The 16,602-nt window shown below is 35.6% G+C and overlaps 1 protein-coding gene across 1 annotated transcript in view; it reads right to left on the bottom strand.

The window, feature by feature from the left end:
• Nucleotides 1-16,602, bottom strand: part of LOC107758167 (ral GTPase-activating protein subunit beta-like) — a 52,334-nt gene that overhangs the window by 19,326 nt on the left and 16,406 nt on the right. The window contains exons 11-21 of the mRNA XM_016575842.1: nt 14,517-14,668; nt 12,401-12,608; nt 8,730-8,785; nt 8,346-8,350; nt 8,102-8,269; nt 7,898-8,012; nt 7,412-7,559; nt 6,250-6,314; nt 5,972-6,110; nt 3,205-3,338; nt 1,099-1,281 (exon numbers count right to left, since the gene is read on the bottom strand). Of these exons, the coding sequence (XP_016431328.1) occupies nt 1,099-1,281; nt 3,205-3,338; nt 5,972-6,110; nt 6,250-6,314; nt 7,412-7,559; nt 7,898-8,012; nt 8,102-8,269; nt 8,346-8,350; nt 8,730-8,785; nt 12,401-12,608; nt 14,517-14,668 (1,373 nt within the window). The remainder of the gene's footprint in view (nt 1-1,098; nt 1,282-3,204; nt 3,339-5,971; nt 6,111-6,249; nt 6,315-7,411; nt 7,560-7,897; nt 8,013-8,101; nt 8,270-8,345; nt 8,351-8,729; nt 8,786-12,400; nt 12,609-14,516; nt 14,669-16,602) is intronic.

Here is a 16,602-nt window from a genome sequence, read left to right as displayed (position 1 = left end):
ATTACGTTTTGATATATTTACGGTAGGAAATTTACAAAATATCTTCATGGAACTTGGCCTTAACTTAATATCCTAATGATTTTTGGCATAAAAGAAAAATCTATAATTTTGAACCATACAATGTATTGTTGGCTATTGCTACAAATATACCCCAGCGACTTAACACTGCTTTTGTGCTCCAGGGTCACTTATTATACTGTTAAAAAACAGTGAAAATCTGATTCAAATTCAAGGCGTGTTTTCCACAAATTATTATTATTTTTAATATATGCACCAATATATATATAAAGTATGCTACTGTTAATAAGTGTGGGGTCAGTAAGATTTATTTTTTTAAGAAAAAAAATACTTTTATTCATTAAGGATGCATTAAATTGCTCAAAAGTAACAGTAAAGACATTCATAACATTACAAAAGATTTCTATTTCAAATAAATGCTGTTCTTTTCATCTATGTATTCATCTGTGAATCTTGAAAAATAAAATGCATTACAGTTTCCACAAAAAAATATTGTGCAGCACAACTGTTTTCAACATTGATAATAATCAGAAATGTTTCTTGAGCAGCAGAATATTAGAATGATTTCTGAAGATCATGTGACACTGAAGACTGAAGTAATGATGCTGAAAATTCACAGCAATAAATTACATTTTAACATGGATTCATAGAAAACCGCTATTTGAAATTGTTATAATATTTCACAATTTTTACTGTATTTTGTATTTCTACTGTACTGCTGAGCAGAAGAGACTTCTTAGAGGCGTGAAAACAAAGCTAAACAAGAAGAGCATGTGAATCTCACTGCTGCTCTATTTAATAGACAAACCAAAAGTGGTATGAAATCATCACGATATTTCTTGATTTCATTAGTGCATCTTGCACGTTTAAGCAGCCTTAGGCAATTGTATTTATCATTGAACTAAATGACATTTGGCAGGAGACATAAACGGGAAGTTAAATATTGTAAAGCGGCTGCTGATGTGGAAGTTTGATTACAATCGCAAGCTTTGTTTTTGGCTTCATTACCAATCGCTGGTGCTCAAGTTTCAGCATTTACAGCCTCTGAAACAGCTGAAGCTGAGGTCAGACGGGACGTACCTTCTCATTGAGCATGTCTGGGTGCTCTGTGAGCCAGACGCACAGGCAGTGGAAAGCAGCGACGATCATGGAGTGCAGATCTCTGGAGTGAAGCGGAGCGGGACGACTGCACTGATACACGATATAACTGCACACGGAGCTGACGGCACGCTTACGATCCGACGACTCCACGCTCACCTTCACCTGGACAACAAACAAACAAACATGCATTTTACTCAGTGCTACAAAAAGACGGAAAAGTGGTCCAAAAGTGGAATAACTATGATTTTTCGATGTTTTCGAAAGAAGTCTCATGCTCACCAAGGCTGCATTTATTTGATCAACTCAAGAAACATTGAACACATTGAAAACATGAAAACATTATTCCAATATTTTTGTGGAAACCGTGATGCATTTTATTTTTCAGGATTCTTTGATGAATAGAAAGTTGAAAATAACAGCATTTAGAAATAAGAAATATAAATCTTTTGTAACATTATAAATGTCTTTACTGTCACCTTTGAGCAATTTAATGCATTCGTGCTAAATTAAAGTATTGATTTCTTTTCTTATTTTTTCTTTTAAGTCTTACTGACCCCAAACTTTTAAATGGCAGTGTATCACAATTTCCAAAAAATATGAAGCAGCAGAATGGTTTTCAACATATAATAATCAGAAATGTTTCTTGAGCAGCAAATCAGCATATTAGAATGATTTCTGACCCATTAAGCTGTCTAACTTTCATAGGCAAGCTCTGTTATCCTGAGTGCTGGTGTACAAACAGACAACCAGAATTTATCTCCCCACAAATGTTTGATATGGAATAATAAAGATGTTAAATATAAGAATAAAACACTTTTTTTGAATATTGGTTTAGAAACATTTTATTGGTTGTTTCACTATGATGGTCGCTTACTTTCATATGGAGAATTTCTGGATAAATTCAAATATCTGCAAAGGATAAAATAGCCAATATCTCCCAAAGGATTATGCACTCGTCTTGTGATGCTACACCTTCTGGTCTCCTTCAGTTGTTGCGTGGTGCTAATGCTGTTGATTTGGATGTAACTATTGATTTTAGTTTAAGGTTAGATGGTATAAATATTGTTGATTAAAAATGCAATAATAATTTTCTTAGACATATTTGTCATTCACTTAGGATACCCCCAGCTAAAAGTTTCTGGAATTCACGCTTTCGGGACATTAAGTGCAGGCATTTTTGGTTTCCAGGAGATAATCTTATTGTGTCAATAAGATTCACGAGGTTTCATTTAAAATTATCCATCTTATTTACCCAGTAAATCAGGTTATAAAAAGATTTAAGAATGGTATTGATTTGAAATGTCAGTTTTGTAATTTGAATGATGAGACTATTTGTCACCTTTTTTTTTTTTTGAGGTCTTTTTTAAGGAGATCTCTGGAACTGACATTACTTTGGAGGACAAAAATATTGTATTTTTTATGATAAGCTTTTAGAAAATAAAAATTGTTTTGTTCTTAATTTATTATCTTAGGGAAATATCACATTCATGAATGTCGATGGGCAAAAAATACACCTAGTTTTATAAAATTTAAATTTGAGCTTTGTCAATATCTTAAATCATTGGAGGGTGTAAGGAACAGCAAAGCAAAAAAGACTATAAACTGATGCAAGGCCTTGAAATTCTATCCATTTTAAGAATTTTTGTATTAATTTGTGTTAAAGCAATAAGCCCCAAGAAGCCGTGGTTTACAGTGAATTTATAACAGCTAAGGGGCGTTGTTAGGTACGAGTGACTAAAACCATTTTAGCTGTTATAAAGTCACTTTAAACCACGGCTTCACGGGGCTTATTGCTTTTATAAAACGGTTATTCCATATACGTAGTAAGGTTTCACAAAATAAAACAGAGCAAATAAAGTGTAATGATATAAAAAAAAAAACAGTATTCTCCCACCAAACAATGTAGTTCCTCAGAAACAGTTGTGGTTCCAACAAAGTGGTTGCCGAGCAACACACAAACGTAAACAAAGGTGTGTGTTACTTAGTAATTTACAACAGCTTTGAACTTGGCTCAACCAATCAGAATCAAGGACCGGAACTATCCGTTTTATAAATATAAATATAAAGCTGATTGTGTCAGCATACCTTGGCGAGGCCAGCCAGCAGCTCGAGGGCAGCCAGTGAGATACTCATGTCGAGTCTCCACTGAGAGTTGAGTCTCTGGGTGAGCAGGTGGATGCTGCGGATCAGCAGGCCAGCCGCCGTGTCTGTGTGGAGAGCTGGGATATAACACACAGCACGCCACAGACAGCGGGTTAGTAACACACACACACACACACACCAGACGCAAGCCAGGCACAGAGATGCAGCCGTAAACCATACACATGAACACAGACGAGCACAAGAACAGGTTATCGCTCGCTAGTCACAGACACTGATGATCTAGTCCAGCGAAATCATAATAACAGAGCCGCGTTATGACGTCATGCTTTGAAAATAAACAGAAGCATTCATTATACAGAACCCAAACTGGTTAAAGACATTCCATGTGAGCCGCACTTTAAAGAAATATCCATTCACATTCACTTGCAGACAGGCATTTTAAAATGTGCCAGTGGTGAAGCATCATTGCACTGCATTTTAGTCATGCTATTGTATTGTTTCGTGTTTAATGGTGCTATATAAATAAAATTGACATTAAAATGCACCATCAACATGTTTGACAAACACCATGCTACTTCTACAAACATGCATGACATCACATTCCTCGGATGCACTTTATAAATGCTTTAAAAAGAAAAGGGTGACACTTGGTACCTTCACGGTCAAAAGTGACCAAAACCTTAAAATACAAGCTTTTTTTTTTATTTTCTTTAAATCAATGTCATGTATTTTTGTTCAATAATACTTTATTATATATTAGAATTTTTGGGAGATTTTATGATACTATGCAAACATTTTTATGAGCTATTTTTTTCCACGTACAAAGTTTCTTCAAAGGTACTAAGTGTTACTTTTTTATTTTTTGTCCCCTTTAACATATCCGAATCATATCTATGATTTTTTTTGTGTTCACACATCTAATGCGACAAAAGTCACAGATTAAGCAAAAAATTCAAAAATGCAAAAAAATTCTAATTTAAAAATTCAAAATGTTAATTTTTCAGTCAGTTCCGACTAAAGAGGCCCAGAGGTCTTGACAAAAAATGGGGATTGTTTACATATTGGCTAGTTTATGATACGTTTAAGGTGCTTTTATGATATTGTATGCTTTCTAGGGCTGTCAAAAAAAAAAATAGAATTTCGAATATCCATCGAATTTAAAATAAAAATCCACATTAAAATTTTAGGTGTGCGTCAGGCAGCCTTATCAGTGGAGCACGAAATGCGATAATGTAAATGTCATTGCATTGTAATGTTTTTCTTAGCTTATCCAGTTGAAGCCACTAGATGTGGTGCTGCTACGTTGTTCATTCAAAATATTGCGGAAAAAGAGAACATCACATATTTATCGCATTTTCTAGAGGGACATCTATCAGCGTTGCACTCACATCTCGCACAAAGAGCCGCATGTTTAGAAAGCCATGTAAAATTAATGTTCAATTAAGTTTAATTAAGTAAGTTCAACTTTTAAAAAAACATGTCTCAAGACTTAATGCCGGTTTTTCCCCATCCCACTGCAACTCATGTTTTTAAATGAATAAAGTACTCTGTGTGATTGGTTTTCGGTCCTTTGTATTATATTAACTACATACATACATACATGATGCTGTTTTGTTTCTAATTGTTTAAGCACCTTTATTAACTACATATGGTTTATAAACATTATTTTAAACATTATGCACTTTTTTCAAAGATAGACCTGTTATTTTATTGCTTTGAATAAACGTGCATTAGTAATATTTTGCTCGATGCGCCCTCTTGTGGCCTCAGGAGAGAAGCCAAAAGCCTTTTTTCTATTTTAAATTCTAGTATATTTCTAATATTGATAATATTTAAGTACAAAATTCGAATTTAGTTTTTCAGCCATTTTGACAGCCCTAATGCTTTCACTGAACGGAAAGAGCAGCGTGAATGTTCTCCAAAATGTATTGTGCCCCACAAAAAGAAGTTGATATGGTAAATGTGAACGCAAAATATAAAAACAGGATCATTTATAGAATCTGTGAGTCACTCTGTTAATTAATCTTGGCATTGCTGGAATAATTAAATGTGTGAAATCTTAAGCTTTTACATTTATGCATTTAGCACACGCTTTTATGCAAAGCGGCTCACAAAAGCAATTCCTCAAAGTTAGAGGTTCAAATGGCTCTAATGCATCGGTCGGTTGTGCACAGTGTCCCTCTGGGCTTACCGTAGTCCCTCATCAGGGCCTGCGCGGGGCGTTCGCTGTCTGGAGTCGTAGCCTCGGAGCTGCATGCGCTAGCGTTGCTGATGCCGCTGTTATTACGACTGTGGCTCTTAGCCAGAGACGCCCTCTTGTGGCCTCAGGAGAGAAGCCAAAAGCCTTTTTTCTATTTTAAATTCTAGTATATTTCTAATATTGATAATATTTAAGTACAAAATTCGAATTTAGTTTTTCAGCCATTTTGACAGCCCTAATGCTTTCACTGAACGGAAAGAGCAGCGTGAATGTTCTCCAAAATGTATTGTGCCCCACAAAAAGAAGTTGATATGGTAAATGTGAACGCAAAATATAAAAACAGGATCATTTATAGAATCTGTGAGTCACTCTGTTAATTAATCTTGGCATTGCTGGAATAATTAAATGTGTGAAATCTTAAGCTTTTACATTTATGCATTTAGCACACGCTTTTATGCAAAGCGGCTCACAAAAGCAATTCCTCAAAGTTAGAGGTTCAAATGGCTCTAATGCATCGGTCGGTTGTGCACAGTGTCCCTCTGGGCTTACCGTAGTCCCTCATCAGGGCCTGCGCGGGGCGTTCGCTGTCTGGAGTCGTAGCCTCGGAGCTGCATGCGCTAGCGTTGCTGATGCCGCTGTTATTACGACTGTGGCTCTTAGCCAGAGAATGGCTTCCGTCCACGCTGCCCTACACAGAGCACAGACACAATGCCATTTTTAACTGGTGAACTGTGATTACTCTTCATCTGCATATCATCTCGCTGACACTTCAAATCTACTTCAAGCTCTCTCTGAACTCGTGTTCATAAATAAATAGAAAATCGTACCACTTCAGCTTGAGCACCAACAGACTCCAACAGAGCCGAATCCTGGACGATATTCAGCATCGCCGCTGTAAAAACAGACACACATGCAATTATTATCGACACTTATCACTATTAAATGTGCAAAAACCAACAACTCACAAAAGAGTGATTTTAAAATCTCTACATACCGTTTTTATGGCTTATTGCTTCTATTAAAATAATGTAATAAAAATAACAATAAAAACATTATTTAAATATTACATAACATGGTTAATATGATTAATTAGCTTTTATAAGTAGTAGTATATATTTATTTAATGCCATGTCAGCATCAAAGGCTATTTTCATGGCAAAAACAGTTTAAAAAATACAAATATAACAAATACAATAAAAACCAGCAAACAAACAAACACAAGTTATATCACACAATATTTTTATTAGCTTTTATAAAATATTGTAACAACAACAAAACAACAACAATAATAATAATATGATTATTATTACTATTTTGTATTCTTAAACAATAATATAAAATATTGGTATAATTAATTTTTATAAAATAATGTAAGAATAATCATTATTATCATCACTATTATTATGTTAATATAATTAAATATTAATATAGTTAATTATTTTTATAAAAATTTAATATTATTATTATTATTTTTACGTTTCTAATCTAATAATATAAAATATTAATAGTTAATTCGTTTTTATAAAATAATTTAACAATAATAAATAAATAATAATAACTAACAACAATAATAATTATACTTTTTGAATATAATAATATAAAATATTAATATGGTTAATTAGCTTTTATAAAATATTGTAACAACAATAATAATATGATTATTATTACTATTATAATATAGTAATATTATATTAATATAATAATATGAAATATTAGTATAAATAATTAACTTTTATAAAATTTATTAATAATAAACAACAACAACAACAACAATAATGGAATACAATACAAAATATTAAAACTGTTAATTAGCTTAACTAATGGCTGGTGGACATTTTTATATGAGTTCAGTCACAAGTTTGTGTATATCAGCTATCAAGGTTTTGAACAAGGCTCATCCAATCAGGTTTTAGAGCCTGAAGTATGCTTTACAATATTTCAGTAATATGTCCATTTCAGTAAATTGACATATTGATCAGGCAGCCGTACCTAGTATCATCTGTGTATTGATCGAGTCTGTCTCTGTTTGCAGGGCGCCAATCAAAATATTGACCAATCGCAGCTTCAGGGAGAGGAAGGTGACCGCCTTGTCATGAAGAGAGTTGTCATCATTGCTGAATTTCCCCTCCAACAGAACCTGCAAATGCAATCAGAAAACCACAGCCTATTAAATTAGTATTTTTATCTCGGAGTAAATTACTAAATGTGACCCTGGACCACAAAACCAGTCATAAGGGTTAATTCGAAATTGAGATAATCTGACATTGATATATTTACGGTAGGAAATTTACTAAATATCTTCATGGAACATGATCTTTACTTAATATCCTAATGATTTTTGGCATAAAAGAAAAATGGATCATTTTGACCCATACAATGTATTTTTGGCTATTGCTACAAATATACCCCAGCGACTTAAGACTGCTTTTGTGCTCCAGGGTCACAGATGCTAATGCCAGATCTGAAGCTTTTCACCTCTGATTTGACGTTGCCAAAGTGGTGAGGAAGAGGAAGCATGGACAGCAGGATATGGATGGAAGCTCTTCTCAGCTCAGTGGGGTTCACGTACGACTTAAACTTAGACAACTCTCTGTTGGCGCAGAATAAACATGCATTAAAAATTGAGCTTGTAGACATAATTTGGATCCGATTTCTCAGAAATCAGAAAGCATTGCTCACCGATCTGGTAGAATGGTCTCCAGCGCAGATATGAAGTAAGGAACCACAACATTGATCCCTTTGAGATCGGAGCAGAACAGAGCCGAAGAGTTGAGGATGATGCTGGCTAAAACCGGCCTGCAAATGAAGTCCGATATCTGAAGACCCTGGATGAGGACCATGTAGAACCTAACAGAACCAGCAGATACAGAACAGAGGTTCATTTGTTTGGTTACACTAGCGGTCAAAAATTTGGAATAATTACTTATGCTTGCCGAGGTTGCATTTATTTAGTCAAAAATACAGTAAAAATTGTGAAATATTATTATCATTTAAAATAAGTGTTTTCTATGTGAATATATTTTAAAATGTAATTTATTACTGTGATCAAAGCTGAATTTTCAGCATCGTTACTCCAGTCTTCAGTGTCACATGATCCTTCAGAAATCATTCTAATATGCTGCTCAGTTATTAGCAATTATTACTGGTGCTCAATTATTAATAATGGTTCTTACTACCATCAATGTTGAACATTTGTGCTGCTTCATATTTTTGTGGAAACTGATATTTCAGGATGTTTTGATGAGTAGAATGTTCAAAAGAACAGCATTTTTATACTGATAACACTTCAATTCTTTATGTATAATGCCGTGGACATCTGAGAGCCTTTACGTCTCAGTTCAACTCCAGCTTGAGTCGCCAGGGCTGAGAGAGAGACAGAGAGACGGGAAGGAGAGACACAAGTGCAAACACTCAGTGACGCTTTACATGCGAAGCTTTCGCAGGAGGCCATGACAGGGATTACCGACAAAGAGATCTTCAGACAGGCAGAGCAGTAAAAGACGCCCAATCATTTGTGACCCTGCAGCACAAAACATGGTCCAGGGTCACATTTGCTCTAATCTGCTAAATGCAATTATAAGGCATGAAGATAATGAGATGTTACAAACATTAACATCACGATTTTCTGTAAAACTGCTTTTAAAAAAATTTGCTACATAAATATATTTGAATCGATTCTTTGATTGATTTTTTTTAACATACGACAAAATATTATAGTTGATATATTTTATAAAATAGTGTAATTATAATAACAATAATCATTCTTAATAATATTTTTCTAATACAATACAAAATAATAAAGTTAACAAGCAAAATATGTAGATGCATCGAAACGACTCAACTTTAAATGCATATGACATTGAGAGAAATACAAATTTTGGACATTTTAATAATTACGTTAATTTTTCAAAATATTTACACTACTGGCCAAAAGTTTGGAATAATTAAGATTTTTTTTATTGCATAAATATTGCATTTATTTGATTAAAAATACAGTAAAAAATTATGAAATATTATTACAATTTAAAATAGCTGTTTTCTATGTGAATATCTGTTAAACTGAAATTATTTCTGATGCGCAGCTGTATTTTCAGCATCATTACTCCAGTCTTCAGTGTCACATGATCTTCAGAAATCATTCTAATATGCTGATTTGCTGCTTAAAAATATTTTTAAAAACTTAATTATTTAAAACCTCTGATTTAAATACTAAGTGAAACCTATGAAAGTGAAAACGTCACTACGTTTAACCGTTATTACATACTATCCATCATTTGTACCTATAAATATTCACGTTACAGAAGATTTATCCTTCCACAAGAGTTTATTACGTGTTTGACAGGATATCCGCATAATTTCATTTGCGGTAGGAAGCGAGAGCTAATCTAATGGGTCGTTTGCTTCAGCAGCACGCTTGTATCTATTTGAAGGGAACGATCTTGTTCAGATCACGCAAAATTGCATTGCAGTGCCATAAAGTTCAATCGTGTTTGAATGCGAGAACAGAACACGCTGTTCAACATCTCCTGGTCAGTCTCCCTGTTATCAGAGCATGTCTGTTGGATTTCATGTCAGACAAACGTTGATTAAAGGCCAATTTCTATAGTCCAGCATCCTAAATTAAGACAATAAGGCACAATACGGCTAAAACGAACTGCAACAACAACCACGACATGCAGAAATATCCATACAAAAACAAAAAGAACCAATGAAAACTGAGGAAATTAATAAAAACGCTGACGTAAAACAAAAGCTGTCAAATAAACGCTGGGCAAAAACTCAAAATAGGATTGGTTGGTGTGTTTCTTTGGAGAAGATCAGTTAGTAGAGGTCCTTCAGGAGATGGTATGGGAGGATCTGGTTTTAATGATGGTGGGTAAGTTGAATCAAGGAGAAGGATCAAGCGCAACAAACATTCTCGGCCCACTTCAGGATCCTGAATATTTGTTGCAGCTGAGCCAATGAGATTTGGGCAGCAGTCAAAACACTCCCCGGACCTTTAACTCAAGCAGTTTATGCGCAAGTCTCTTGCCCCAAGAAAACAAGTACTGCAACAATGGACGAGTGACAGTGTCAACGAAAGAAAACCAAAAAGATGGAAGTAAACAAACTGAAATGAACCAAATAACTGCAACTGGTAAAGCTTGTGTTCCTACTTACAAGATTTATAAGAAAGAAGAATTTGGAAAAATGTTGCTGCAAGATAACAGAGATAAAATGGAAACAAATCAAAGAACAGCAGTAGTAGAGTTCAGTAAACTATTCAGACGTTTCGTTCTGCTTTCGTGCTTTTAAAGACACAGGGAGACCATTAAAAAGAGTTTCGGTTACCCATCATGCAAAAATGAAAACTGAACAAAAACAATGCAAGTGAAGAAAAGATGTGCGCAATGCTATTAACAACTCCACAGAATGATTTCAATCCATTCACTACATAAAAAATAACACTAGATTAATAACACACATTCTCAACAGTGTGATACATAAATACTGTCCAGGTGCCTGAGTGGAAACTAACCTAACCATGTTAGAGAGCTGAATGTTAACATATCATAAATCTACTTTCACTTAACATAGAAGTTTAAAAACAAATTTGATTGACCAATTTCAATTAACTGACTGATATTTGTCTGATAACGATCATGTACTGTTAAAGGAATAGTTCACCAATAAAATGAACATTTGCTGAAAACATTCCATCACTTGCTCACCGACGGATGCTCTGCAGTGAATGGGTGCCATCAGAATGAGAGTCCAAACAGCTGATAAAAACATCACAATAATCCACAAGTTATCCACACCACTCCAGTCCATTAGTTAACATCTTGTGAAGCCAAAAGCTGCGTGTTTGTAAGAAACAAATCCATAATTTACACGTTTTTAACTTCAAACCATTGCTTCTGGCTAAAACATTAGCACATAATCTATAATATCAATATAATAAAGTGCATCTCCTGTTGTCTCTCACATTAAAATCCACACAAATATTCGTTTAGAGCTGTTTTGGCTTGTAAACTGTGCTTGATCTGTGCAGATTTCTCTCCTGATTCAGACCAGACCACTTTTTCACTGGAGGAGGCGTTATTATGGACTCGTACTTTAGCTGAAAGCAACGGTTTGAAGTTAAAAAGACTTTCTCTAGATGTTAACTGATGGACTGGAGTGCTGTGGATTACTTGTGGATTATTGTGATGTTTTTATCAGCTGTTTGGACTATCATTCTGACGGCACCCATTCACTGCAGAGCATCCATTACTGAGACAGTGATGCAATGCTACATTTCTCCAAATCTGATGAAGAAACAAACTCATCTACATCTTGGATGACCTGAAGGTAAGCACATTTTCAGCGAATTTTCATTTTTTGGGTGAACTTTTCCTTTAATACAAAAGTTTCAAAATCCATTGACACATTTATCAATGGACAGTGTGTGTTTTTCAGTTTTCAAAAAGTGAATTTTGACTTAATATTGTATAAAATATTGTGTTCACTGAACTTAAGCAATTCTCATCTCATTTGGGTGCATTTGGGAGACACTTTAAATCCTAAGCGACTTTCATTTGCATTGATGTATTCATTTTAACTGGGAATTGAACCCATGACCTTGGTGTTGTTTGTGCCATGCTCCACTGTTTGAGCTACAGGAATACAATTTGCTGTTATTAAACTGAATTATAAATGCAATTTAGGGTCTCTATGTGTGGCAAATCAGGTCAGGATGTTCATGTACAAATATTAAAATACATAACATTAAACCTCTCTAGATTTGCAAGATCTCAAAATTCAGATAGATTTTTTCACAGCATCTACACTAGTGTAACAAAACTGGAGACGAACCCTGAATGTGCTACAATCTTGCAGGTAGGAATATTTTATAAAAGAAAAGGAAATAAAAACAGCCTCAACAGGTAAAATAAGTAGAGAAATGAAAAACAAATGAAAACAGGGTGACCGTAGTATTGATTATAACACTCTTACCGGTCATGCTGCTGTCTCTGCTCAGGCCGGAGTGGAGTTTACAGTGGACCAGCGCAGCGTCAAACAGCCACTGGCCAAACAGATTGAGCACGCTGTTGACCTTCGGCCGGGTTGGGGCCGGAAGCGGCCGCGGCTCAGAGCTCGTCTGGTTTGGGCTGGAGAGCGGGGATGTGGATGACGTCTGGTGCGACACTTTGGTCTGACCAGTCTGTGGAGTGGAGAGTAAATTACACAGGTTTTTAGAAGTCAACAATGAATAATGTGAATTAAGGCTGCACGATTAATCGAAATTAAATCGTAAAGGCGATAAATCGCGATTAAACAGAAGCTGCGATTGTCATGCGTATCTTTCAGTGAAGCACGTTTCTGTGATCAGTAGTAAATCTCCATCCGAAGGCCAGAGGGCGCTCTCGCGCTGGAACTCCAAATACACCCCGCACAATATATGGTTTATCTGAGTTCGTCTTATTATAATTTTTATTATAATAAAGTATATAATAATGCAATGCTAATCGACATAGCCTTTATCACTGCTTAGAATACTATGAAATATGTTGCGTGCCTTATTCTGTTTAAGAACCCACATCATCTCACAGAAGGATTTATTTAAAACACTCAAATGATGTTATGAAGTGAGTTTGGAGTAAAAACATGTTATTAAATGTGGTATTTTCACATGCTTTCAGGTGGAGCAGCATTTACTACACGGAGCCGTAGTTCACTGACAACCTACGCAAACAGCTTTCATAATCCAAAACAATTTCTTCGATTTCATAATCGCGCGATTAAATCGTCTGCGATTATGAACGCGATTTTGCGTAGCTTGTCAGTGAACTACGGCTCTGTGTAGTAAACGCTGCTCCACCTGAAAGCAAGTGCTGGAGATTTACTACTAATCACAGAACCGGCTTTACTGACAAGATACGCATGACAATCGCATTCGATTAATCGTGCAGCCCTAATGTGAATTAATGTGAAGCATTTCTGAGTGAAACAGGATAATAAACAAAAATACAGCTGCAAGCAGCGATTATCAGGGTTCAAGCACTTTAAGGCATTTAAGCACATATGAAAAAAGACATTACGTATTATTTAGCAAGCCTGTAACCACCTAAATCAATGATTGAAAAAAGCATTTTTGGCAAATCCACGTATTTTACCATAGAAATATGATGATTTTTAACATTTATTGACTGTTATAGCACCACTTATGCTCGGACTGGAGGAGTTCGCAAATAAATAATGTCAAATATTTAAAGAGCAATCTGATCAACAGCAGTGGTCCTACAGGCAAAGTTGTTCAGAATGAGGAGATCGGTCGTACAATATGAAGATCTTGTATATATGAACATTTGAACATTGAACATTTGAATATATGAACAAAATTGTAAAATTTGAGGTAATTTACCATAGAAATATAGTGTTTTTAAAGCCATTTTAACTGTTATAGTGCCACCTATGGTCCGATTGCTGTGAAACTTTGCATGCTTGTTTAGAAGCATCTGTCACATGTGCTTAGGATTTATAGGCTTTTCTAAAGGCTTATTTCTTTCAAATTTCTCACAGACCTTTAGGGCCATGAATCAAACAGGCCCACCAAGTTTCGTTCCGATCGACCTCTGCTGACCTTGTCTAATAGGTGCTCAAAATTCAATGGCCAATGGCAGCCATGTTTTTTGAGAGACACAAATGTCCTTAGAAACACTTGTGGCACTTTGGACAAATACACTGCATACCAATTTTCATGTCGATCGGACAAACGGTTGCGTAGTTATAGCCATTTTAATGTTTTTTTCCCCCCTCTTATAACGCTTCCAAGTGGCCAAGCTCCACGACTATTTAGGAGTTATGAGCAATTTCATACTTTTGATCGCTGTAGCACCCCTGTCAGGCCGATTGGGGCGAGCCTTTGGTGACGTTGTAGATGGTGTGAGTACTACCATCCCTCCAAGTTTCAAGACTCTACGACTTACGGTTTGCTCTGCCCGATCAGTTTTAGGTGGAGATCGCTGATCCTTGGCCATTCTAACAGTTACAATAGGGTTTCAGCACTCTGCGCTCGAATCCCTAAAAAGAAAAAGGAAGGGCAAAGAGCTTCTGTTTTTTATGGTCGTACCGTTGAGGTTTTGCTGGTTGTCTTGACAACAGCGGTGGGGCGGTGCCTGCGGTTGTGAGGGGGTGTAGTGTTGGTTGTCGTTGGGGGCGTCGGCATACTGAGCCGATTGACAGGTGTGGGCGGAGCACTGTCTGACCTGGGGCGGGAAATACCTGAGAGACAAATCAAACAGGTGGAGAAGCAAGAAAACCAAATAATTAAAACCAATGACACATCAGAGATCACAACTGGACTCATATTCAGCCATAGGACAATATCTCAGCAGATCCATTTCAGCCCTAAAATATGAGAAAATGCAAAATGAAAGAGGCTTTTCAGATGTTGCGACATCAGACAACCAAACGTCAGCTGCTTCTTGGATTTTGCCATTTCAGCATCATCATCAGCAAGGCCAAACTATTCAGCTCTGTGAAACACAATCACTAAACAAAAATGCAAATCTTGATACAGGCTGTATAATAGATATTCTGAACCCTTCGTTGCATTAAACACTTTGTAAAATGAACATGTATATCCATGATGCTTCATGGCGAGTACTGATTGGGTCAGTAGTGCAAGATTCACCAACTTTAAAGGGATTATTCACCCAAAAACAAAAATTAATCATCATTTACACACCCTCATGTTGTTCAAAACCTGTATGACTTTCTTTCTGTGGAACAACATCAAGTTTTCACTTCACAAATGTCAAATGCCATTGGTTCTCACAAGCTAAGAAGGAAAAAATGCCAACAAATAACAACTTAAATATAGCGAACAGATACATGGACCTACTTCTTCATAGCTTTTAGTCCTGATCACTGTCTGCTTTTATAGTATGTAAAAGAGCAGCGTAAACATTCTGCTAAACATCTCCTTTTGTGCTCCACTGAAAAAGGAAAGTCACATGGGTTTGAATCGTCAAGATGGTGAGTAAATGATTTCATTATCGGGCGAATTATTCCTTTAATCCACACAATAATCTTGAATGCAAACACAGATGTCCCTCGCGTTATGAGCCTTCATTTCACTAATTTCTTCTTGAAGTTACAGATTGAGAAAAAAATGAACTAGAATGGACAATAATGTTATATAATTAGATTTTTCCTTTGCAAACGATACTTAATGAAAAGGCAGACAAGGTTAGAAACAATGTTGCATCCTAATTCTAATCCTTTTCTTCCATAACTATAAAGTATTGTGTGTTAAGCTTTCAATTAATTAAATGGTTAATAATAATAATAATAATGGATTTTTTAAAAAGGTGCCTTTCAAAACACTCAAGGACACTGCACAGTTGAATGATAATAAAGTACAAGACATCAGTACAATAAACCAAAAACTGTTTAATATTAAGACTCGTTTTGAGTTCATGACTGAGTTTAGCTTATAACGCGAGGGAAACCCATTCACAGCATTTCAAAACTTTTCAGAGATGCAATGAAATGCAACCACTAGAGAAAAAGACCATACAGCATCCCAGCTCAGCTGCTGATTGGCAGTAAATGCTGGAAACTCCTGCATTCAAATTTGGTTACTTGCCTAAAACCTCTGTGGACATACTGATTGGCTGGCAAAGGAAACTGATCTCCCTCTTAACATCCTATGTTCCAGAAAGCTCCACAGACATTTAAACCAAAAGAGTTGATTGTTGCTTGTAAGTGGAAAGCTGATATTTTAGAGCCATTTCATCATGTATACCTCCACCTCACAGATGGGATATTAAAGACCCCATATTAAAGAAACATGAAGTTGGAGCAGGACGTCAAAGGCCTGGTCGCCTGTTTTCAAATATCCAATAGCCTTTAGCTTATGTCAAAATCACACTGACTGATTATGACTCAGATTAAATAAATGACATCCACTTCCTAGATGGTGCACATTGAAGATCTGAAAGCGGGGGGAAAGGATATTCTCTTTTAAGAGAGAATCTAATTGGACAAAAACATTATTATAAAAAAAAGAAAGTATATATATATATATATATATATAGAGAGAGAGAGACAAAGAGAGAGATGCTGTCAAACGATTAATCGCGATCAATCGCATCCAAAATAAAAGTTTTTGTTTACATAATATGTGTGTGTGTGTACTGTGTATATTTATT

This window comes from Sinocyclocheilus rhinocerous, unplaced genomic scaffold, assembly GCF_001515625.1.
Source record: "Sinocyclocheilus rhinocerous isolate Xijiao unplaced genomic scaffold, SAMN03320098_v1.1 scaffold203, whole genome shotgun sequence".
NCBI lineage: Eukaryota > Metazoa > Chordata > Actinopteri > Cypriniformes > Cyprinidae > Sinocyclocheilus > Sinocyclocheilus rhinocerous.
The sequence above is the reverse complement of the archived record's forward strand: the minus strand, read 5'-3'. Positions and strand labels throughout refer to the sequence as shown.